At 42.2% G+C, this 24,762-nt stretch overlaps 3 protein-coding genes across 7 annotated transcripts in view; 1 reads left to right on the forward strand and 2 right to left on the reverse strand.

Moving 5' to 3' along the window:
• Positions 1-251: 251 nt before the first annotated feature.
• LOC134647997 (proteasome subunit beta type-7) lies at positions 252-1,827 on the reverse strand. Its single transcript, XM_063502427.1, has 4 exons — positions 1,657-1,827; positions 1,134-1,570; positions 741-946; positions 252-439 (listed from the first exon to the last, which is right to left on the reverse strand). Exons 1-4 carry the CDS (start codon positions 1,716-1,718, stop codon positions 299-301), a joined length of 846 nt encoding a protein of 281 aa, XP_063358497.1. The 5' UTR covers positions 1,719-1,827; the 3' UTR covers positions 252-298.
• Positions 1,828-2,160: 333 nt separating this feature from the next.
• LOC134647993 (dnaJ homolog shv) lies at positions 2,161-13,311 on the forward strand. Of its 2 annotated transcripts, none has more exons than XM_063502420.1 (6): positions 2,161-2,721; positions 2,874-3,050; positions 3,593-3,760; positions 11,623-11,833; positions 12,904-12,990; positions 13,193-13,311. In XM_063502420.1, the coding sequence occupies exons 1-5, from the start codon at positions 2,272-2,274 to the stop codon at positions 12,957-12,959; spliced, it is 1,062 nt and encodes a 353-aa protein (XP_063358490.1). In that variant the 5' UTR covers positions 2,161-2,271; the 3' UTR covers positions 12,960-12,990; positions 13,193-13,311. The 2 variants fall into 2 exon arrangements, with proteins under 2 accessions (XP_063358490.1, XP_063358491.1); XM_063502421.1 differs by having other exon boundaries at positions 12,904-12,970; positions 13,174-13,311.
• Positions 13,312-17,062: 3,751 nt separating this feature from the next.
• LOC134647962 (probable phosphorylase b kinase regulatory subunit beta) overlaps positions 17,063-24,762 on the reverse strand; it is a 32,082-nt gene continuing 24,382 nt past the window's right edge. For all 4 annotated transcript variants that reach the window (XM_063502369.1, XM_063502368.1, XM_063502367.1 and 1 more), the window contains 3 exons: positions 19,523-19,637; positions 19,046-19,276; positions 17,063-17,227 (listed from right to left, as the gene is read on the reverse strand). In XM_063502369.1, coding sequence (XP_063358439.1) covers positions 17,072-17,227; positions 19,046-19,276; positions 19,523-19,637 — 502 coding nt within the window. In that variant the 3' untranslated portion in view covers positions 17,063-17,071. The remainder of the gene's footprint in view (positions 17,228-19,045; positions 19,277-19,522; positions 19,638-24,762) is intronic.

The following is a 24,762-nucleotide window of genomic DNA, read 5'->3' on the forward strand; positions in this document are numbered from 1 at the left end:
CATCTTCCCCAACAATGTTAAAAACTTTAAACAATTAGTCATCATGCATCTTCCTAGTGTTACTCTGGCATTTTGCCACGGCTCATGGGAGCCTGGGGTCTGCTTGGCAACTAATCCCGAGAATTGGCGTAGGCACTAGTTTTTACGAAAGCGATTGCCATCTGACCTTCCAACCCAGAGGGTAAACTAGACCATAATGCGACTAGTCCAGTTTCCTCACAATGTTAAAAACCATAGTAAATGATACAAAATTGTAATATGTTGTAAAATTTATTGTAGTTAATATAAAATAAAAAGCTTAACGGCGACTTCCTGAAGGCTCCACCTCCATAGGCTGCACCTGGTGAATGGTCACCGACTCCACCTCCAGAGGAATCACCTTCTGCCTCAGCACAGCAGTAGTTCCAGGGGCATATCTGTATGAACCTTGTTTCTTGCCCTGCAACACATAAAATGGGATAATTTAACATTGTAAGGACATCAACACACATCTGTAAAGCAACTTCATATATTATAAATGTATTTGACAAGCCTGCATCCTGCTCTAGACCAGCTGTTAAACATTCTCATAAGAGAGGGGGCCTGTGCTCATGCAGTTAAGTAGTGGGGAGGGACTTAAATAGGTTGATATGATTGAATTATTTGAAATTTAATCAATAAACTTAGATCATTTAGATGACAAAGCATATTGTTAAAAGGAGTTTTATAAAACAATAGTTTTTTTCTTATTGATAAGTTACCTTCACATTAGCTTCTTCAAAAGTCCTCAGATACTGGGCAGGCCCAGTGTTGCGGATGACACAGAGATCCACATTGGAACCAGAGCCCAAATCATTGAAAATACCAGCAGCAATGGCATCTCTGACCAATTTTTTGCCCTGCTCTTCATTCATGTTGGGCTTCCAGCCAGACTCGAATACTGCCATGGCTGCTAAGGATCCAGAACCTGAAATTGATTGATAAATATGTTATTGCCCAGAACCCAGAATAGTATGGAGTTATTAGTATCACACATGTGATACTAGGATGCTCCATGGGTTAAAATTCTTGCCTGACTAAAAATACAAGTTTTAACCTAGCTTGAGCAAAAAGAATTACCTGCAAAATATGAAGTGTAATGAAATAGTACCTACCCATAGTGGCATAAGGCAATTTATCAACAGATCCATGTGGATAAATGCAGTAAATGTGTGGTCCGGTGCGGTCAACACCACCCAGCACAAGGGCAGCACCAATGTGACCCTGGTAGCGGAACAGCATGCGCTTAAGCAGCGTGGCGGCGGTCGCCACCGGCACCTGGCGGCCCGTGTGCAGCCGCTGCAGCTCCAGCTGCGACGATACCGTCTGCGTGGTCATCTCCGTGTCCGCCGCCGTGCCAGCACCACAGCAGTACATATTGCCGGCCAAGTAGTGGATCTTCTCGCAGTTTTTATCCGACACAATAGTGTTCTCTGTGGCGCGGGTATCGGCACCCAAGATCACGCCGTCAGCGTAAATGATACCCACGATTGTAGTACCAGTTTTTGTGGCTGTGGGCGCTGGGAATCCTTTTGAAGCAAGGAAAGCATTGCTGAAAGTGCCAAAAGAAAGTAATGAATGGATTATGTAGGTCTAGTTAGTTACTACTGACAAAAACCTCAAAATGCGAAAACTTACCGCTGGAAATTTTCAAAGGAAAATCCAGGAGCCGGTATTTCAGGAAGTAAAACTGAAGCCATATTGATAAGGAATAGCTTTATAAGTTCAGATTCTGAATATTTCTCTTAGCGTAATTTAAATTTTAATGCAAAATTTGTGTGAAATGTGATGACTTGCACCGCTTGTCAAAATTTTGTTGTTAGTCGTCACAGATAATGAACTATACGGCATTGAGTTGATTGAGTGACTGAAGTGAACGTATTGATGGCGTGATGGCGTGTGAAAACCGGTGCCAAACATCTTTCCGAAAAATCTCCTTTTTTTATGCTGGCAAACTCTTTTAAACGAGTCTACACGTCATTGGTTCATTCGTGGAACCTTTTTCGCTTTTAGAAATTAGGCTTATTGTGCTCTACACAAGAGCTATTTTTCTAGAAGACATAATGGATATACAACCTTTTAATAATTGTTAAAATACAAATAACCAATAGACGGTGGACGAATTGTCTTTACACGCCTCTATTATTTTCTGTCATATATACGTCAAATTAGCAAGGCTAAACGCGATGTTTAGCAGATTTTTTACGTGAAATATTCGTAGTATTTAAATTACAATAGTTCCTAAGTAGCAAAATGTTAACGAATTCAGCGTATGTGATTTTAGTTTATACTTTGTCTGCCGTAGTCTTAGCACTAGCCGGTCGTGATTTTTATCAAATCCTCGGCGTGTCTCGTTCGGCTAACACAAATGAAATCAAAAAAGCTTACAGAAAACTAGCAAAGGCGCTACATCCGGACAAGAACCAAGATGATCCAAATGCATCGCAGAAGTTTCAAGATCTGGGGGCGGCGTATGAAGCGCTTTCGGACTCTGAGAAGCGCGAGCTCTACGACCGCTGCGGCGAGGACTGCCTGAAGAAAGACGGGATGATGAACAACAATGATCCTTTCGCTAGTTTCTTCGGAGACTTCGGCTTTCACTTCGGTAACGAACCACAGCAGCATGAGACGCCGCGCGGCTCGGACATCACCATGCAGCTCACAGTAACGCTTGAAGAAATTTATAATGGAAATTTTATTGAGGTAAGTAAATTTTATAACCTGTTCTGTGGTAAAAATCCACTAGTTATATTGTATGGTAAACCACCATTAAATAAAAAGAAACAAATAGCCTAGAAACATAAAAATAAAGAATTGAATAAAAAATAATTTTATGACCTTTTTTCTGTGAATAGATTACAAGAAATAAGCCAGTCATTAAGCCAGCACCGGGCACACGCAAATGCAACTGTAGACAAGAGATGGTGACCCGCAATCTGGGCCCCGGACGCTTCCAGATGATGCAGCAGACTGTGTGTGACGAGTGCCCCAATGTCAAGTTTGTTAATGAGGAGAGGCTATTGGAGATTGAGGTATGTCCATACAATACTTATCATTAATACCTATAGCAACCAATTTAAAAAACTGTATCATATTTAAGATGACGGAGTTTTTTTTTTTTTCAAATATATATAGATTTAGCCCTACTCCATACCATAGTATAATTTGCCCAGCTTTGCTTTTTGCTACAGTTTGCAACCTGTCTGTGGTGTGGAACATGTATCACTACAATCATTTAAGAGATAGGTTTCATGGCCACAATGTACCTGGTGGATGCGCGTGCATCTGATAGCTTTACATTTTGACCTGTTGACCTATCTAATCTTATCTTATACCTTTAAACAAGCAATTCTTGTATAATTATTTATTTATTTATATATATATATATATATTTCGGGGATCTCGGAAACGGCTCTAACGATTTCGATGAAATTTGCTATATGGGGGCTTTCGGGTGCGAAAAATCGATCTAGCTAGGTCTTATCTCTCTGAAAACGCGCATTTTTGTGTTTTTATATGTTTTCCGAGCAAAGCTTGGTCGGCCAGATATTTAAAATATTATGTACGCTTGTAGGTGGAAGTAGGTGCGCCGGACGGGCACCAGTCGCGGCTGCGCGGCGAGGGCGAGCCGCACATGGACGGCGAGCCCGGTGACCTCGTCGTCGAGTTGCACACCGAGCGACACCCGCGCTTCACGCGTAAGGGAGACGACCTTTACACCAACATCACCATTTCACTACAGGTAACAACTTCCTTTGGTTTGTTCGTTTAGCATCCTGAGATATCGATTTAGGAACCCCTATTCATCAGGTGTGAAGTCCTGAGCCCTGGATTGTTATAGTATTTTAAATCTTAAACTTGAGGTGATGTTCCATTACAATGGTATTGTACCTACAAGGTACATGGGAAATTGAATAGATAGAAGACATGACTAATGGCGGCTTTCAAGCTGATGGCATGAGGCGCCGCACCGACCTTGCCGACTCGAATATTACCGACCAGCCGGTCCGTTTTATTGCATCAATAGCAATATTATTCTCAAATAAAATAGAACCGTTTTTCCCCCGAAGGGTAAAAAACGGATATTTAGGTTCCTGCCGAAGCTTGAACCACATTATGAGATAACACCCTTGTAACTCAGCCCTAATCAAGCGAATTCATCAACTAGTAGCGCCATCTATCGCACCACTCAAGTACTAATGTCGCCCGGTTGCCAGCGTTCGGCTGCTCTCTCTTCAGTACCATATAAGCCGGCAAGGCCCTTAGGTGTGGTTCAAGCTTCGGCAGGAACCTAAATATCCGTTTTTTACCCTTCGGGGGAAAAACGGTTCTATTTAGGTATCCGTGCCTCACTTGAACCACATTATGAGACGTGTTTAAACCTCTGCCGGCGCTGGCCCGGGCGTACTGTGACTGATAATATTTATATTTATGCAAAAATCACATAATAAGAATATGGGCTTGAAATTTATCCCATATTAATCTAATAAAGAATTGTTTGCATCAAACTGTAACTAGATTTTCCTTATTTGTAATTATCGATAGATGAGAAAATTGTTAGCTTTGACTGGCAACATAAGTTATCCATTGCGACTGTTAACTACTTAATTTTTATATAAAACAAAACTGTGTGTCTATTAATTGATAAACTTTTCCTAAATTTATTATTAAAGACATAAATGGGTACTTGTAGGTTATACAATATTTAGTGTAACCACTATCTGAAGTAGTAGTTCTGATGCGTGTAACGTGAACCTCATCAAGTTAGTTTTACATTAACCCCGTCCAGACTACCTCTGATGCTTTCCTTACAACAGCCCACTAGGTGATAAAAAGGTTTTGTTGTATGAAATAATGATATTATTGTACAAAAACAAAATACTACTTATCTACTGCTTAACACAAATATAGCACTGCTGGCCCATCCAAAAACTGTTTAAAATTTGTAACTAATTGGAAGAGCTTGGGTCCTCTCTGAGTTATCGTATTTTCCAACAATTTAATGTAAATTGGTAAGTTGCATCATAGGTCAGATGTAATGAAATATGTGTTTTAATGTGGACGAATAACCGAATGTTTGTATACGTATCCACTAGAATACGATATTGATATTAATTAGATACTAATAGTTATTGACTGGGTATACCAGCTTTATTTGTACATAGTCCATTACATAAGGACAACATATTCCGTAAATGTGTTAAAAAATTATAAACGTGATGTGTTTATTTGTGAAAGCAATTGAAATTTATTTCGAGTCGAGTACCCCTCTGCCTGAAAGTAGCGTCCGAAAGTGAAGAAGAAAATACAACACTTCATGATTTAATGTATGCGTTACTGACTAGTAACAACTCTCAACTACCTAGCAGCAAGTTTCATCTGAGGCGATAATACATCCTTCCTTACTGAATGGTTTTAGGTGAGGGTTGCTTTAAAAAACAACCATAAATACCACATATACTAACAACCATAGTGAGCCATGAGTAGCTCTTTATTTCATATATGGAATGGTAGGCTCCTACCTATTTTAAGTGTCAACTATACTGCTAAATTTACTACTCCCCACAGATAACTGACAACCTGCCAATTAGGCTGATGCCGGGTCAACCAGGCTTATATTAGTTATATGTTGGTTATATGCTTGTCAGTCATGCAAGCGAATATAACAAATGAAAAGAATCACTGACACGCAGGTGACAATCGTATGGAGACGATGATTGTGAATTTAAAGTGATGCTGACAACTCCAGTTATTGTGAATGACATCTCTCCATGATATTGTGCGTTGACTGAAGATACGACTACAAAGTAGAATATTTTAGAAGATTTCCTAGTCTGTGTCATTCCAATGCCTTCACCTATAATTTTTAGGCTTGTAGTTTTAGGTTGTTTAATGGTCACTCTTTCTGGTGGCGAGCTGATAACCAAACTGAAGATTTTATGGCTCGCGCGCTGGTAATGGATTGTACGATGCTTTATTGTTAGACTTAGCAGGCTTTGTAAGTTTTTAATGCTTTCGTATACCTACATACGATCTTCTAATAAGAGTGTAAACACCTCTTGACTGAGAATGGAATAGGTACATACTTTTTGGAAGAGTACAGGAGGTGGACATATCCACTTTAAATTGTAGTGCAACGTATTAAAAGCAATTGCGAAACTTTCGTAACACCCAGACAAATTGAAACATTATTATTATTATTTGTATATGGTCAGAACGAGTAAGTTCTTGGCATATACCATTGCAGTGGCACAAACCACGGGTCAAGCCTCATGATGTCATCTAATCTCAAGTCATGCGCCAGCAACTGCGCGCGCGGGCGATGTTGTGGCACATTTCCTGTCAAAACTTAACACCTGTGCATTAATTATCAAGTATTAATTTGATTACTTAATTTATACTTTGAAGTCCCCAATCCGCATTAGGCCAGCGTGGGGACTATAGAGTCCGTGCGCGTTGGAGGGTCTGCAATCTTGTGGCCTGAATCGGAAACATATGTGCACGTGTACATTGCCAAAGCAAGTGCTACCATCTACCGTTCTCGTCGGTACGTTTCCTTGTGCATAGTAGGTTCTGCCATCTTGTGGGCTACATCGGAAGCATAAACGACACATTCACGCCTCGTGCCCAATATCTGACGGCTCCTATGCTGCCCCCTATATGTAGTTCATGCACGGGGCCTATAGGCTAAGCCCTCTCGTGAGTGAGAGGAGGCCTGCGCCCAGCAGTGGGACGTATATGGGCAGAATTATTATTATTATTATTAAATTGTATTTTTGATTAGAAATCTTGCAATACAAAGACGTTGTATGTTCTTTATTGGCTATTGTGCAATTAAGTTGTGTATCAGTTGAATTTAGACTGATTTTATTATCTTGAGGGAACCCTAGGGCCAATTAGGCATCATGATGCCCACAAATAAACAATTATTTGATGATTAAAGGCTTAGTTATGCGACATATTGTATTTATGTCATTACCTTGATATAACGCTGACATATGTCTACTGGCATCTCATAGTTACTGTATTTAATGATGTAAGCATATAATCATGAATATATAAATATATGAATTGTAGTTGTCTTCACAACTAATGTTCTACTTAATTCGATTAGCAGCACATCTGTCCTATAACCCAGACACGATGATTTTGTAGGGACACCTTGTAGGGAGTCAAGACACCTAGTACACCCTACAACTCTACTTGATTGGATAGACGATGATGATTACAATTACATGCCCTACGAGACCTGTTACAATAGTATGCTGTAAAACCTGGACTACTACCTTTCAGCTAAGCTTGTAGTACTCAGATCTGGCAATGACCGCAGAACAAGTGTTGATTTTCAGAGTATATTGCAGTCTGTATTTAACCGGTGACCAGATTTGTAGTTATGAGTAACTACAAGGATCATATTTCGCTTAGATCTTGCGTGATTGTTTGATGATGATGAGCGTTTTAACAGTAGTGTCATGCCTCTGATTCCGTGCACTGGCGTTTATTTGGGAGTTGACTCATCTTTTTAAGGATGTCCTATTTCGGGTACTCCTCTGAAAATATTACATATCTTCATTAAAGGGTGCATTTTGCCTAAACCACCGTAAGTTGTAATTCTTTTATAAAATCATGTGAGTACTTCCTTATCTGCAAAGGAAACCTCTCATCTGGAAATCGAAAGAAGGGTATTTCTTTTCTGACCCTTTCAGAATCAGGTATCTGCTATCAGTGGCTGACTATTTTGACTGAATATTTTCTAAATATTACGCATGTATGCACGATTACGTACGTTGTACGTTTGTATGTGCCTATATTGGCTTGCCCCGCAGTCCACATCAAGTTCAAGGATTCTGAAGTGATTTCATTTAATTTGTCTTTTTGGAAAAATGTAACAATCATCGTTTAGATGCAAAGCCGTGGACCGTGGCTGTTGGTTCGACGGTTTAGTTCCCTTAGTCGGCTTCACTTCTAATTTAATTCGCGATTTTTCAATACACAGCATCAGTAACTCCATTCTAACTGAACTGTCGGAAAATCTTTTCATAAATTCGTTATTTATTTACATAGCTTGGAGGCGCGCTTCATCATACATAGGTATAACGTTTATCACTAAAGAAACCGATGTTTAACCTCCTATTGATCAATCATGGGTAACAATGCGGATTGCCATACTAAATTAATATTGTACTAGTTGGTCCTTTTAGTCATTCTGTATTCTGTGAAAGGACCTCCTACAAATACCGTCTGTTTCCCATAGTTATATCACTAGTAGGAGTTAAATTCCGAAGGAAAAGGTAACGTTTGCGATCAACCTTTTATGATGCATGATTGTTATACTAACGGTAGGTCGATTGACAACCCGCTGCTTAGATAAACTTCCCAAGTGGAGCTTATTACTTACAGCATTTGAACCTGATTTCACAACTTTCTACCTGACTGGTGTGAATGGAGCATTATAAATGCTTTTGTCATTTCGATCTCTTGAACGGAATGTGATGGAAGGTGGAGTTGCTGTTTTCTACGTATTACTCGTAGTTCAGTGGTCTCTGTTTCACAGCTACTTACGATGAGATTTTAGTAGAAGAGTTAAAGTAAGTATAGATAATTTTTAGACTAGCGCAATGATTTCTCTTTGTGACAGGCCGCTATTTTGTAGCTAATGGTCAACATTTGGAGAGGATACAGTATTCCCAAATTCACTATCCACCTGACTAGTCATTCATCATTCAAAAGAGGGATTAAGTGCGATGATTTTTCCACTCATGTATATCATAAACTCTTTATTCTTTTCAAATTTAGAGCTGCAGTAAACAGATATATTTGTTGGCCTATGACAGAGCCGTAAATGAATTGGCATTATACGTATATTGGTATTCCTATTCAGAAGAGAGAAAGTTTTAATCTTCTTTCCTTCATTAAAACTAACGTCGATTTTCTTGCCTCCACCTCTCTCTTTTTGGTATTGAATCTAGTTGGGCTTTTAGCTAGCTAGCTTTGTACTTTTCCCTTTTCACAGTTTCTTAACTGCTATTTTTAATTGCCAACATACAGTTTAGGATCCTCAGAATGTATATTTTTGGTGTTTTGGTATCTTCCGGCAATTGTTTACTATCGAACAAGGCCAACATTTGTACACGACCAAAACGGAAAACTTCCTTTTTCCCGGCAGGTTGGAATAGTTACTGTAACTGCATTTCGTTATCAATTTCGTGCCAAAGTTGCCAAACCCGCTAATAGAAATTCTGCTGCTCGTCGTTCTAAAAGGTGGCACACAATTAGGTCGGCAACAATGATGATGACGTCTCCTAACTGGGTCGCACATTGGTTCATGACCAAGCAGATCTTAAATGCGAGTCTGACCGTGTAGACATCGAACAATAAAGTGACTAATAAGACGTCCGCTAGCGTATGTCGTATGGTAGGCCATGAGACAACGGTTTTTGTATAACAAGACAACGTCATTTCAGAGGACGATGCGATATCGTCTCATAGGACTGCGCATTAATATCTCACGATACGACAAAATGTCGTCTGTCAGGACAATTGTCACGAGAAGACGCCATGTCGTCTCATGGGACGACGCCATGTCGGCTCACGGGACGACGCCTGTCGACTCACGGGACGACGTCTTGTCGTCTCACGGGACGACGCCATGTCGTCTCACGGGACGACGCCATGTCGTCTCACGGGACGACGCCTGTCGTCTCACGGGACGACGCCATGTCGTCTCACGGGACGACGCCTGTCGTCTCACGGGACGACGCCATGTCGTTTCACGGGACGACGCCATGTCGTCTCACGGGACGACGCCATGTCGTCTCACGGGACGACGCCTGTCGTCTCACGGGACGACGCCATGTCGTCTCACGGGACGACGCCTGTCGTCTCACGGGACGACGTCTTGTCGTCTCACGGGACGACGTCTTGTCGTCTCACGGGACGACGCCATGTCGTCTCACGGGACGACGCCTGTCGTCTCACGGGACGACGTCTTGTCGTCTCACGGGACGACGCCATGTCGTCTCACGGGACGACGCCTGTCGTCTCACGGGACGACGCCTGTCGTCTCACGGGACGACGTCTTGTCGTCTCACGGGACGACGCCATGTCGTCTCACGGGACGACGCCCTGTCGTCTCACGGGACGACGCCCTGTCGTCTCACGGGACGACGACCTGTCGTCTCACGGGACGACGCCATGAGGCTGCTTTTTATGACGGTGCCTGTAGGAAGGTCACTGCGTCTCGTCGCTGGGCCATGGGCACCGAGCGGAATGTCATTAAGTCGGAGGTTTTCAAAATATGTTCACGATCTTTTAAACATGCTTTGTAAACGTGTTGCTCGGCTGAGTTACAAAAGCGTACTGAAGAGAGAGCAGCCGAACGCTGGCAACCGGGCGACATTAGTACTTGAGTGGTGCGATAGATGGCGCTACTAGTTGATGAATTCGCTTGATTAGGGCTGAGTTACAAGGGTGTTATCTCATAATGTGGTTCAAGTGAGGCACGGATACCTAAATAGGGAGTTTTTCAAGTGTTGAGATAATCGAATAAACACGTTAACTAATCATGTGCGTTTCTAATGTATATAATATTATTTGTATTTAAATATAACAATGAAGGTTACAATTTACTTTATCACCTACAAATCGCATTAAAGCGAAATAGGATTATTATTTGTTGGTATTCGTCATTGAATCCTTGGGCTTGTACAGTTTCACCAACTCGTTTTCTTATCACGGCCATAATCAATCGCGCGGTAGGTAGTATGATTAAAACGTATATACTGTAATTGGCGTAAGCTTTAATAGTTTTCTTCTGTTAACAGTAGATTTTTTTATTCATAATGCTATATTTATTTGTTAATAAATTATCGTTATCAGTGCATTCCCATGTGGCCTACTTGGTCACGTGGGGCGGGTATCGATGGTAATGAGCGAGTGAGAGCAGAGCAGACCTACTGTAACCTCACTATAGAGTCTGAGCTCTATGAATTCACGTCAGTTATATAATTTGTACTCGTTAACCTCTCTATTCCCAACTCAGTTTTCCATAGTCCTGCACTCTTCTCCTGCCAGCATTAGTGTCGGACTAGGGAGATTGTATTATTATTAGACGGCATAGAACGACAGCACCACTAGCATCCTAAAAACCGCTCGCAGCTGAATCGTTTACGACGTAAATTTACGTGAATCACCCCTTAATAGGGGCCGTGCGCGGTGGATGAGTCTGCCATCTTGGGGCTTGAATCATAAACATAAACTGTACATTGACACTTCACGCCAAAGCAAGTGCTGCCCTCTACAGCTCACATACGTTTTCTTGTGCATTGTAGGTTCTTCCATCTTGTACCCTACATTGGAAGCATAAACTTGACATTTAATCTTCGCGCCAATAAATAGGGTATCCTGTGCTGCCCCCTACAGTTCATGCACGTTCCGTATATACACAATATTTTGAAGTGAAAACTTCTTTAGCAGCGCTGTGCATTTTTTGTGATGGGGAAAAATGTTAATATCGCGACAGGTCACGTGACCGTAAGATTCGTAAGACGGACACGTGACCTAATCGAAAAACTGTTACAATGTCCTTTTTTTTATAATTTGCAGGACGCGCTAACCGGGTTCACCCTGGAGCTGGCGCACCTTGACGGGCACTCGGTGTCGGTGACGCGCGACAAGGTGACGTGGGCGGGCGCGCGCGTGCGCAAGAAGGGCGAGGGCATGCCCAACTTCGACAACAACAACCTGCACGGCAACCTCTACATCACCTTCGACATCGACTTCCCCAAGCAGGACTTTGACGATCAGGAGAAAGAAGGTAATTATAAATAGATATAAATATTGGGGGACATCTTACACAGATCAACCTAGCCCCAAACCATAGAGAAATATAGTAAGACAAGACTGCTCACTCCATACATCAGTTAGACTATTAATTTCAGTGTCTACATCTAGCATCGAGTAGCGGAACTATCAGTACTGCTACTTGACAATAGATGTAGCAGTACTGATAGTTCCGCTACTCGATGTTAAATGCTAATAGTCTTTTTGGTACTAAAACTGATGTATGGAGTGAGCGTCTATGTATTTTTTTCTCTATGCCCAAACTAAGCAAAGCTTGTACTATGGGTACTAGGCGACGATATACATACTTATATACATAGAACTCCGGAACAAATATTAGTGTTCATCGTTCATCACTCAAATAAATGCCCTTACCGGGATTCGAACCCAGGACCATCGGCTTTGTAGGCAGGGTCACTACCCACTAGGCCAGACCGGTCGTCACTAACAGAGTCGTTAATTGACTTGGAATATTTATTAACCCTTTGATCGCCAATCACGTCCACAGACGAGCACGGTTACAGTGAAATATAGACTTTAATGCATTCCAATAAGGTTTAGGATAGTGCGGCGCGTTATAAATACATATTAGGTGTGGCGTTTAAAGCGTCAACCAAAGAAGCCGAAATTTTACATGCCAAATGTTCGTACAAACATCTTTCTATGTGTCAAATTTAGTTGCCAACCGGAGCCTAGGCTCCCATGAGCCGTGGCAAAATGCCGGGACAACGCGAGCAAGATGAGTAGTTTAGTGTTGAGAAGGCAACAATAAATAAAGTACATTTCGCATATATAATATTAAGTATGGATTATTGAACGAATTGTAACGAATTGGCATTTGATATTTATCAGTCGCTTTTTGGTGAAGGAAGACACCGTAAGGAAACTTGCATACATCCGCGAAAGTATTCAAAAGCTTTGTACGAGCGTGGGGATCAGAGGGGGCCAGTACACAGGAGTGGGACGTAAATAGCCTATTTTCAATATTTTTTACTGATTGCTGTTACTTTGATACTAATATATATTAATTTGCTTTTGTTACAGCCCTTCGGAAGATACTTAAGCAGTCACAAAATAATAAAGTGTATAATGGACTGTAGTAGCTGCTACTGTCAATTTTAATTTATTGAAATAGCCTCCTAAGGCCCAGCCATACAAACGGAACATCCAAAATCCACTGAAATTTGAACCTAACCTGTAGGAAATAGAGTTGGTTTTGCGTTGTTTGAAAATTGAACGAAACAAAGCAAAAGCGGCTCTGTTCCAATTGAATATGGTTTAAATTACATCGAACTGAATAGGTACTATAGGTAGGACCTTGGGTCTTAGGAGGATAGTAGAATTGAATGAAATGGTATGAACAAAGTCTTGTTTTAAAGTCAGGGTTTTGTGTTGGTATGTGGTGTGGAAAACCATGTGATTGTTTTTGTAAATTAAACTTTTACCAATAAACTAAGGTCACTTATCTTTTTAATGAATACTCTAATCCACTTACACATCTCTCCTATTAAATATTAAGCGACGAAAATACATACTGCTCTTTCAGTACCTTCGCTCACACGTGGACCTTATGTCTTTTGTAATAAGGTCCACCGATGTACAGTTAACCTTTTGGACGCCAATGACCGATATATCCGCACCGTAGGTTCAACGCCAAAGACCGATTAATCGGTCACAGACCAACATCGACCTACGTGCATATACATAAAGTTAAACTTAAGTTTTGACACTTCAATGATGTGGCGTCTGAGTGACAGCTTGTGTTTGACTCGGCGTGGAAAAGGTTAAGAGTGTTGCATTGATATAGAATAAAGAACTGGATACCCAATCAGCCGCAAAAAATGGCCCCACAAAAGTGATGTTAAAACAGATCACGCATTACTTTTTCGTTTAGTCTTGTTTGAAACGTTCAAATGTGAAGTTGTCAACAATTACGAAATGTGCCGTCGAAATATGTAAAAATAACAATGATAAAACAAGGAAAAAGGATGGAATGTATTTCTTTCGGTTAGTTCTTGGGATAGCATTACATAATTTATGTAATCTGGTGGTAATTTTATGGTTTTGAATAAATTAATTTGTTACTACCAAAGAAGGGATGTCAAGGAACAAAAATCTAATGAGTCGATGTGAGGTCAATATTTTTTTATATTTTTATATGGCATTCGTAACGAATAACATTATGTTCAAATTCAAGATTTCCAAGAAAACCTATGACACGTGCAAAGTGTACTGCTATTTAATTATAGCAAGAGATAGGGGTGATGCAGTTTTATACAAGGCAAAACGGCACTTGTGTGTTCGGCCCATTTCCCTGTTTCCTACATAGGTATACACCACCAATAAGGGCTTATATCGACTAACTGTAAATGCTAAACCTGTCTGAACACAGTGACTTTATAAAAAACAAGCAACAATGGTTGCACTCCAGGAGTGCCGATAGAAGTGAAAAGTCTTGAAAAGGAGTCCGCAACATAAATGTCAAATAACATTGAGTTTTTCTTTATTGATTTAAATGCCATCTAAATTATGAGTGGCCACCTTACGGGGCTTACGGTCACGTGATCGCCTTACGCCCCTTACGGTCACGTGATCGCCTTACGCTGTCTCGAGTTTATCATTTTTTCCCCACCTCAAAAAGTGCCCAGCGCCGCTAAAGAAGTTTTCACTTCAAAAATTACCCACTTCTCAAAAATCCAATCAGTACCAATAAATGTCCCCGTGCACCCGTGCGATGAGTAGATCTAAAATACACAGTTATTTTATTTAATAAATTGTTTTTATATTTAATAAGTTATCTGATTAGGTTTTTACAGCACATTTATAACTCCCGTAACTATGCCAACCTTACTCTGCGTGGTACAATTACTGTCGGTGGCGACACCAGCACGCTCGATCAAAAATTGCTGGCGGTTAAAAGGTTAAAGAAGTATACTTATTTATTAAAAATTAAATTTGTTTGAATATGAACCACGATTTAATTTTATTTGAGCTCCCGATTAAATTAAATTTGTTTTATTTATTACTTCAATTGGTTTACTGGTACTGTACAGTAATACCTAATAAAGTGTACCAAAGTGACTCCATTCGTTCATTATTCTCGTTTGACGTTGTTTGACGTAAATACGTTACGTTAGTGCCATCGGACTAAAATTTTTAACAGTGTTGGTACCTCTGTTTGCAAATTTGACACTTAATGCTTACGACATTAAGCTCTTTTATGTACGAAACATTTATCTTGACTCAATATTTACGTAAGCGTTTTTATCATCAATGCAAATGGTGCGAAACGTCATTGGGATCCACATTTGTTGACGTTTTTGTTCTGCTTTGTGTGTCTATTTCTTTTATATTAAGTCAGTGGAGTGTTGCTGTGTGTACGTTAAAAATGTAGCCATGTCACCAGCGTCACAAAAGCTCATTCAATTCAAAATCGGCTCAGCAGGTAGTTCCGAAACACGACACAAACATACCCACAGGTACAACCATAGATTGTTACATTTATAGCCCTTCCCGCAGCCTGGTAAAAATAAGAAGTATAAATGGTCAAGCAAATCTTGTCAGTAGAAAAAGGCGCGAAATTCAAATTTTCTATGGGACGATATCCCTTCGCGCCTACATTTTTCAAATTTGCCGCCTTTTTCTACTGACAAGATCTGCTTGACCATCTATAGTTACGAAACTACGCCACGCTGCGTTCCACACGCACGCTATGATAATATAAATTTCAATTTTATTTCATAACCTTTCTTTTTGGCTTCGTAGTAGGGTAATAAAGCAAAAACTACAGGTAAACACTTATATAACATTTATTTGTCTTTTGAAAGAGTATAATTAATAAAAAATATATTTAATCTAACAAATACTTTATAAACATATCCAACAACAACAAAATCGAGGTTGAAATATTACTCATGATGATTCTTTTTGAAATAGTCCATCTCACAAATATCGACTGCCTAGACTCTGTCCTGGTAGTATTATTTATGTTCTCAAAACATGGTTGAGTTAGGAACACAAAATAGATGATGTCTCAAACCCATTAATTTTCGCTGAATGTTCCGCATATGTGTATGTATGTAAGATGTATGTACATATGACGCATGTTATGGACATAGAACGAGTTAAACTCTTGTTGGAGAAAGTAAATTTTACAGCTATAAGGTAGGTGTGTTCGGCCAGCTCCAGTTTTCGTCCACTTGACGAAATTTGAATATAAACCTACATTGCTGCACAAATATGGACTTATTGCAATCTAAACAATATATCTAACTACATGAAAATGATATTTCGCTAGTAGAAAGTTAAAAATCAAATATATTAATAGCTAATCTGACAAGTTGACGAAAACTAGCGCAATTACCCTACATGGGGCTATGGCACTTAAAAATAGGTAGCTGTATCTTATTTACAAAAATATAGAATCGTGAATATTTCATACAAAACGTAATGATATAAAATCACTAACCAACTTATATTGCTCTAATGCTAATTAGATTTTGTATAGGATCACTACTTTATAAATGTGAATCTTATATATATACGCGTTTTTAGTTTAAATATGATGAATGATAATCATCTTAATTATTCCGAAGGAATATCCAATTTTGAGGCGTGGCCGGTGAAACAGCACAAATTGAACTTATAGGAGTAACTAAAGGTTGCGGCAGCAACGGCAGCGTTCATATTTTGTAAATATAAAAGTAGGCAAACAGGCTACGTACCTACATCTAATACATTCCCCTTAATATCACATTTAAGTTCGTTTTTCTCTCACGATTTACGAAATAGAAAAACCACTTTTACACTATTTTTTTTTTCAAATTTAAAAAGCCAATTTAAATACGATCGCTTACAGCGTCTACAAACTTAAATGGCGCTAGACTACATCATGGCACATCACGATAGAGATCGAGATAAGTAATATAGTAGGTATAGAAAATGCACTTACAGGTCTAGTAAAAGTTTCGTGGTTTTCGAGATAATCGAACTTTTCTGTCTTTTTTAATGGCTAGCTCCAATTAAAAAAGACAGAAAAGTTCGATTATCTCGAAAACCACGAAACTTTTACTAGACCTATAAGTGCATTTTCTGGACCAGCCTAAGGTGCTCTGTCGGTGGTTAGAAGGTTATCCACTAATTACTGGGCACCCTGTATAACGCGCTTACTATTCGGCAATGTAATCATGGAACACGTGTCGGCATGGTTCGCTCAGGAGACTAGGCAGGAGTCGTGCGCGGCGAGCGAGAGCTCGGGCAGCGCGGACTCCTGCAGCACGCTGTTGACCACGGCGCGCGCCAGGTAGCCCACGCTCACGGGCGCCGGCGCAGAGGCCAGCGGCTCGTCGTCGCCCGACACACCGCTGTCCTGGTAACGTACCACGACAGAGTTGTTTATATGTCAGCGGCCGGCGACGCGGTGAGCGGCAGTGTTGTGAATAACGCTTATTTTTAGGCTCAAAGACTCGAGACTCGTAAGTCTTGAAGACTCGACTATATTTGAGCGTTCTCCAAAAAAAGTGTACATTTCATTCATGTCTTCAAAATATTGACTTCAGAATCATTTGTACATTCACGCCTCATACATGAAAAAATGTGTCCCAAAATTTTGTATGAAAATTTTTTTTTCCAGTGCGTCACGTTCATACAAATAAAAAAATGTTCATACAAGAATGTGACGATCAGGAAAGGAAATTTTTGGACACGTTTTTTTATGTATGAGGCGTGAATGTACAAATGATTCTGAGTAAAATGAGCCCAAGAAGTCAATATTTTGAAGACATGAATGAAATGTACACTTTTTTTGGAAAACGCTCATTTGAGAATTGTATTTATTTATTTTACGCATATTATGGATGTAAGAAATCGTTTTTGCCGCCTTTGAGGCGTTAAGCCTCGAGAGCAGGGATCGGATACCGGTATTTTTTGTATGGGAACGGAAACGGTATTTTTTCGTTCTTTGCTAATTACTTCATTTCTAATTGGGCAATTTAATAATACGAAGTCGTAACCTAAAAACACAACTGAGTCCTACATTTCGAGTATAAAAGAATTCGAAAAATATGGTTATTTCTAAGTTTTTGCAAAAAACCGGTTCCGATCCCTGCTCGAGAGTCTTAAGGGTTCGAGTCTTTAAACCTTAAAATGAGCGTTATTAACAACACTAGTCAGCGGGCGTTCATACGTTTGATTGAGTAACTGTGAGAGTGTGAACCTATCAAATCAGAATCCTGCATCTTATCAGAGGCACGTCAATAAGCACTGTGCACGTTTGCTTGGCGAACAGATTGCAGCCTTGAGAGGTTACTAAAGTAAATAGGTATTACAGATCTACAATGTACATGATTGCCTGTCAAATATCAGAAGTGGGACCGAAATCGAAAATATATCAAGTGTCGTTGGAAGTATTCAATCAAGAAATAATATGTGATTGCGTAAATTGTTTGCCTTTGTAACAGGATATTTCAATATATTATGACCCACCGTGTTTCCTGAATACAGCTTTACGTATTTTCCAGTCCGCTAAATTCTAGATCTGTGCTAAATATAATAAGTAGTCAGAATTTGACGCCATCTTCAAATTAACTCAGCATAATGGTTGGATTGTGTCAGCACAGTCGATAGCACGCTTATATTCAAGTTCTTCAAGAAGATATCGAACGTAACTTACTTTAGGGTAGGTGTGATCCGCGTCCTGCAGCAGCTTGTCAAGGTCGAGTGCATGAAGACAACTCGGGTTTCTAGGCAAGATGGAGGCAACCACACACAACAGTAAAGTTCCAGACCGCTAACGGCGCACCGTCCAACAAGGTAAGAGCAACAGCCTATTGCCACGGACATACCTTAGCGTAGGTGTGATGGGCATCCTGTAGTAACTTGTCAAGGTCGAGTGCCTGCAGACACAGCTCGGGGTTCTAGGCAAGATGGAGGCAACCACACACAACAGTAAAGTTCCAGACCGCTAACGGCGCACCGTCCAACAAGGTAAGAGCAACAGCCTATTGCCACGGACATACCTTAGCGTAGGTGTGATGGGCATCCTGTAGTAACTTGTCAAGGTCGAGTGCCTGCAGACACAGCTCGGGGTTCCGGGCAAGATGGAGGCAACCACACACAACAGTAAAGTTCCAGACCGCAAACGGCGCACCGTCCAACAAGGTACACCGTCCTATTGCCACGGACATACCTTAGCGTATGTGTGATGGGCATCCTGTAGCAGCTTGTCAAGGTCGAGTGCCTGCAGACACAGCTCGGGGTTCCGTCGCAAGATGGCGGCCACCACACACAAGAGCTCCACACACAGCTGTCGCCGGGCGGCCGACGGTGCGCGGACCAGCGCGCCTTCGACCAGCAGGGCGAACGACAGCTCCGAGCGGGACATGTTGACCAGTGTGGGGCTCGCGGGGATACAGTGACCCTGCATTTAAAAAAAAAGTACACTCTATCGACAGGCCGATGATACACACATAAGCCGAAATACAAAGAGTCTGTAGTACAATATAGGCTGAAAATGACGAGGAAAATTCAAAATTTGTATCAAAGCTACTTCAAAAATGCTAGGATTTTTCACTGCACTCAGCAATCGATACTGAAACTGCCTGAGCTGAGCCAGAGCCTGAGTGAAACCTAAGAAAATTCGAAGCGAAGATTTAAAGGTACATACATGGATAGTAATTCCTTTAGGCGTGCGCAGCAGTATGTCCCACACTTGTATGTAGAAGTGCTTGGGCACGCGGCACAGACAGCCTTCCAGTTGTCGCCGTTGTAACGGAGTCAATCTGAAAACACATTTTATGTAAATTATATGTATGTAAAATTTTAATATTACAACTCTTAGCTATTGATATATTTCACAAAGTCATTAAGGAATCTTTTTTTAAACATATTCACGAAAATATTTTATCATAACAAAGTAAATCGAAAGATAATGAAATCAAAATAATATCCCTCGGCCCTAGTTCGGTAAAAACCGCATATATACTTAGTTGAGAGTATGCCAGCAGTAGCACTCACCGCTCCTTATATCGACCCAGTCAGACACTGTCAAAACTCTGAAGTAACGTCCGTAACCGATAAGGCGATAGTACTTCAACCGGTGCTCCCACGCGTCTCATTCGGTAGCAACCGGGGATAGGTACTTCAACTGGCACCAGCAACCGGAGAAAGGTATACTTGTGTATGATAGTAATAGTAGTCAGTACTTATATACCCCTCCTCATCGGCCCAATCGGACACAGTTAACATCCTCTGCAGTAACGTCCGTAACCGATAAGGCGATAGTACTTCAACCGGCGCTTCCACGCGTCTCTCATTCGGTAGCAACCGGGGATAGGTACTTCAACTGGCACTAGCAACAGTAGCAACCGGAGAGAGGTATAGGTACTTGTGTATGACAGTAATAGTAGTCAGTACTCACCCCTCCTTATCGGCCCAATCGGACACAGTTAACACCCTCTGCACTAACGTCCGTAACCGATAAGGCGATAGTACTTCAACCGGCGCTCCCACGCGTCTCTCATTCGGTAGCAACCGGGAATAGGTACTTCAACTGGCACTAGCAACCGGAGAGAGGTATAGGTACTTGTGTATGACAGTCAGTGTTGGCCGAACGTTAATCCCAATTACCATTAAAAATTAACCATTGAAAAGGTTAATTCGAATTAACCATTAACCATTGAAGGAAAATTAATTGTCAATTCGCATTAACATCAATTTGCATTAATATTAATTTATTTCGAACCATTAAAAATTAAAAAGAATTAATGGGTAATGCTTCACAAACCATTAAAAATTAAATCAATTTTTAATGACAATTAAAAATATTATTGATAATTATCAATTAACAAAAATATATCGTAATTTTATAAAGGCGCCCGTAATTTTTATCTAGCTAGTGGACCTCAGGTTTGGTGCAACATAGAAACACGCCGTTTGGTCATCCGACTCGTCTTGATGAGCACTTGGGAGACCAGTACCCAAGATAGAGCTGATGCTGAACCCTGGGTGTACCTAGTGGAATTCAGGTTTGGTGCAACATACACACACGCCGTTTAGGCTATTCGACTCGTCACAATGAGCACTTGGGAGAGCAGTACCCAAGATGGAGCTGATGCTGAACCCTGGCTGTACCTAGTGGAACTCAGGTTTGGTGCAACATAGACACACGCCGTTTAGGCTATTCGACTCGTCACAATGAGCACTTGGGAGAGCAGTACCCAAGATGGAGCTGATGCTGAACCTTGGCTGTACCTAGTGGAACTCAGGTTTGGTGCAACATAGACAAACGCCGTTTTGGTCATCCGACTCGTCTTGGTGAGCACTTGGGAGAGCAGTACCCAAGATAGAGCTCATGCTGAACCCTGGCAGTACCTAATGGAACTCAGGTTTGGTGCAACATAGACAAATGCCGTTTTGGTCATCCGACTCGTCTTGGTGAGCACTTAGGAGAGCAGTACCCAAGATAGAGCTGATGCTGAACCCTGGCTGTACCTAGTGGAACTCAGGTTTGGTGCAACATAGACACACGCCGTTTAGGCTATTCGACTCGTCACAATGAGCACTTGGGAGAGCAGTACCCAAGATGGAGCTGATGCTGAACCTTGGCTGTACCTAGTGGAACTCAGGTTTGGTGCAACATAGACAAACGCCGTTTTGGTCATCCGACTCGTCTTGGTGAGCACTTAGGAGAGCAGTACCCAAGATAGAGCTGATGCTGAACCCTGGCTGTACCTAGTGGAACTCAGGTTTGGTGCAACATAGACACACGCCGTTTAGGCTATTCGACTCGTCACAATGAGCACTTGGGAGAGCAGTACCCAAGATGGAGCTGATGCTGAACCTTGGCTGTACCTAGTGGAACTCAGGTTTGGTGCAATATAGACAAACGCCGTTTTGGTCATCCGACTCGTCTTGGTGAGCACTTGGGAGAGCAGTACCCAAGATAGAGCTGATGCTGAACCTTGGCAGTACCTAATGGAACTCAGGTTTGGTGCAACATAGACAAACGCCGTTTTGGTCATCCGACTCGTCTTGGTGAGCACTTAGGAGAGCAGTACCCAAGATAGAGCTGATGCTGAACTCTGGCTGTACCTAGTGGAACTCAGGTTTGGTGCAACATAGACACACGCCGTTTAGGCTATTCGACTCGTCACAATGAGCACTTGGGAGAGCAGTACCCAAGATGGAGCTGATGCTGAACCTTGGCTGTACCTAGTGGAACTCAGGTTTGGTGCAACATAGACAAACGCCGTTTTGGTCATCCGACTCGTCTTGGTGAGCACTTGGGAGAGCAGTACCCAAGATAGAGCTGATGCTGAACCCTGGCTGTACCTAGTGGAACTCAGGTTTGGTGCAACATAGACACACGCCGTTTAGGCTATTCGACTCATCACAATGAGCACTTGGGAGAGCAGTACCCAAGATGGAGCTGATGCTGAACCTTGGCTGTACCTAGTGGAACTCAGGTTTGGTGCAACATAGACACACGCCGTTTAGGCTATTCGACTCGTCACAATGAGCACTTGGGAGAGCAGTACCCAAGATGGAGCTGATGCTGAACCTTGGCTGTACCTAGTGGAACTCAGGTTTGGTGCAACATAGACAAACGCCGTTTTGGTCATCCGACTCGTCTTGGTGAGCACTTGGGAGAGCAGTACCCAAGATAGAGCTGATGCTGAACCCTGGCAGTACCTAATGGAACTCAGGTTTGGTGCAACATAGACAAACGCCGTTTTGGTCATCCGACTCGTCTTGGTGAGCACTTAGGAGAGCAGTACCCAAGATAGAGCTGATGCTGAACCCTGGCTGTACCTAGTGGAACTCAGGTTTGGTGCAACATAGACACACGCCGTTTAGGCTATTCGACTCGTCACAATGAGCACTTGGGAGAGCAGTACCCAAGATGGAGCTGATGCTGAACCTTGGCTGTACCTAGTGGAACTCAGGTTTGGTGCAACATAGACAAACGCCGTTTTGGTCATCCGACTCGTCTTGGTGAGCACTTGGGAGAGCAGTACCCAAGATAGAGCTGATGCTGAACCCTGGCAGTACCTAATGGAACTCAGGTTTGGTGCAACATAGACAAACGCCGTTTTGGTCATCCGACTCGTCTTGATGAGCACTTGGGAGAGCAGTACCCAAGATAGAGCTGATGCTGAACCCTGGCAGTACCTAGTGGAACTCAGGTTTGGTGCAACATAGACACACGCCGTTTTGGTCATCCGACTCATCTTGATGAGCACTTGGGAGAGCAGTACCCAAGATTGAGCTGATGCTGAACCCTGGCAGTACCTAATGGAACTCAGGTTTGGTGCAACATAGAAACACGCCGTTTTGGTCATCCGACTCGTCTTGATGAGCACTTGGGAGAGCAGTACCCAAGATAGAGCTGATGCTGAACCCTGGCTGTACCTAGTGGAACTCAGGTTTGGTGCAACATAGACACACGTCGTTTTGGTCATCCTACTTGTCTTGATGAGCACTTGGGAGAGCAGTACCAAAGATAGAGCTGATGCTGAACCCTGGCAGTACCTAATGGACCTCAAGTTTGGTGCAACATAGACAAACGCCGTTTTGGTCATCCGACTCGTCTTGATGAGCACTTGGGAGAGCAGTACCCAAGATAGAGCTGATGCTGAACCCTGGCTATACCTAGTGGAACTCAGGTTTGGTGCAACATAGGCCCACGCTATTTAGGTCATCCGTCACATCTTGAACCTGCAGGTACTGCCAGGGTTCAGCATCAGCTCTATCTTGGGTACTGCTCTCCCAAGTGCTCGTCAAGACGAGTAGGATGACCAATACGGCGTGTGTCTATGTTGCATCAAACCTGAGTTCCACTAGGTACTGCCAGGGTTCAGCATCAGCTCTATCTTGGGTACTGCTCTCCCAAGTGCTCGTCAAGACGAGTCGGATGACCAAAACGGCGTTTGTCTATGTTGCACCAGACCTGAGTTCCATTAGGTACTGCCAGGGTTTAGCATCAGCTCTATCTTGGGCACTGCTCTCCCAAGTGCTCATCAAGACGAGTCGGATGACCAAAACGGCGTTTGTCTATGTTGCACCAGACCTGAGTTCCATTAGGTACTGCCAGGGTTCAGCATCAGCTCTATCTTGGGTACTGCTCTCCCAAGTGCTCATCAAGACGAGTCGGATGACCAAAACGGCGTTTGTCTATGTTGCACCAGACCTGAGTTCCATTAGGTACTGCCAGGGTTTAGCATCAGCTCTATCTTGGGCACTGCTCTCCCAAGTGCTCATCAAGACGAGTCGGATGACCAAAACGGCGTTTGTCTATGTTGCACCAGACCTGAGTTCCATTAGGTACTGCCAGGGTTCAGCATCAGCTCTATCTTGGGTACTGCTCTCCCAAGTGCTCATCAAGACGAGTCGGATGACCAAAACGGCGTTTGTCTATGTTGCACCAGACCTGAGTTCCATTAGGTACTGCCAGGGTTTAGCATCAGCTCTATCTTGGGCACTGCTCTCCCAAGTGCTCATCAAGACGAGTCGGATGACCAAAACGGCGTTTGTCTATGTTGCACCAAACCTGAGTTCCATTAGATACTGCCAGGGTTCAGCATCAGCTCAATCTTGGGTACTGCTCTCCCAAGTGCTCATCAAGACGAGTCGGATGACCAAAACGGCGTGTGTCTATGTTGCACCAAACCTGAGTTCCACTAGGTACTGCCAGGGTTCAGCATCAGCTCTATCTTGGGTACTGCTCTCCCAAGTGCTCATCAAGACGAGTAGGATGACCAATACGGCGTGTGTCTATGTTGCATCAAACCTGAGTTCCACTAGGTACTGCCAGAGTTCAGCATCAGCTCTATCTTGGGTACTGCTCTCCCAAGTGCTCATCAAGACGAGTCGGATGACCAAAACGGCGTTTGTCTATGTTGCACC

This window comes from Cydia amplana, chromosome 5 (genome assembly GCF_948474715.1).
Source record: "Cydia amplana chromosome 5, ilCydAmpl1.1, whole genome shotgun sequence".
Classification (NCBI taxonomy): Eukaryota; Metazoa; Arthropoda; class Insecta; order Lepidoptera; family Tortricidae; genus Cydia; species Cydia amplana.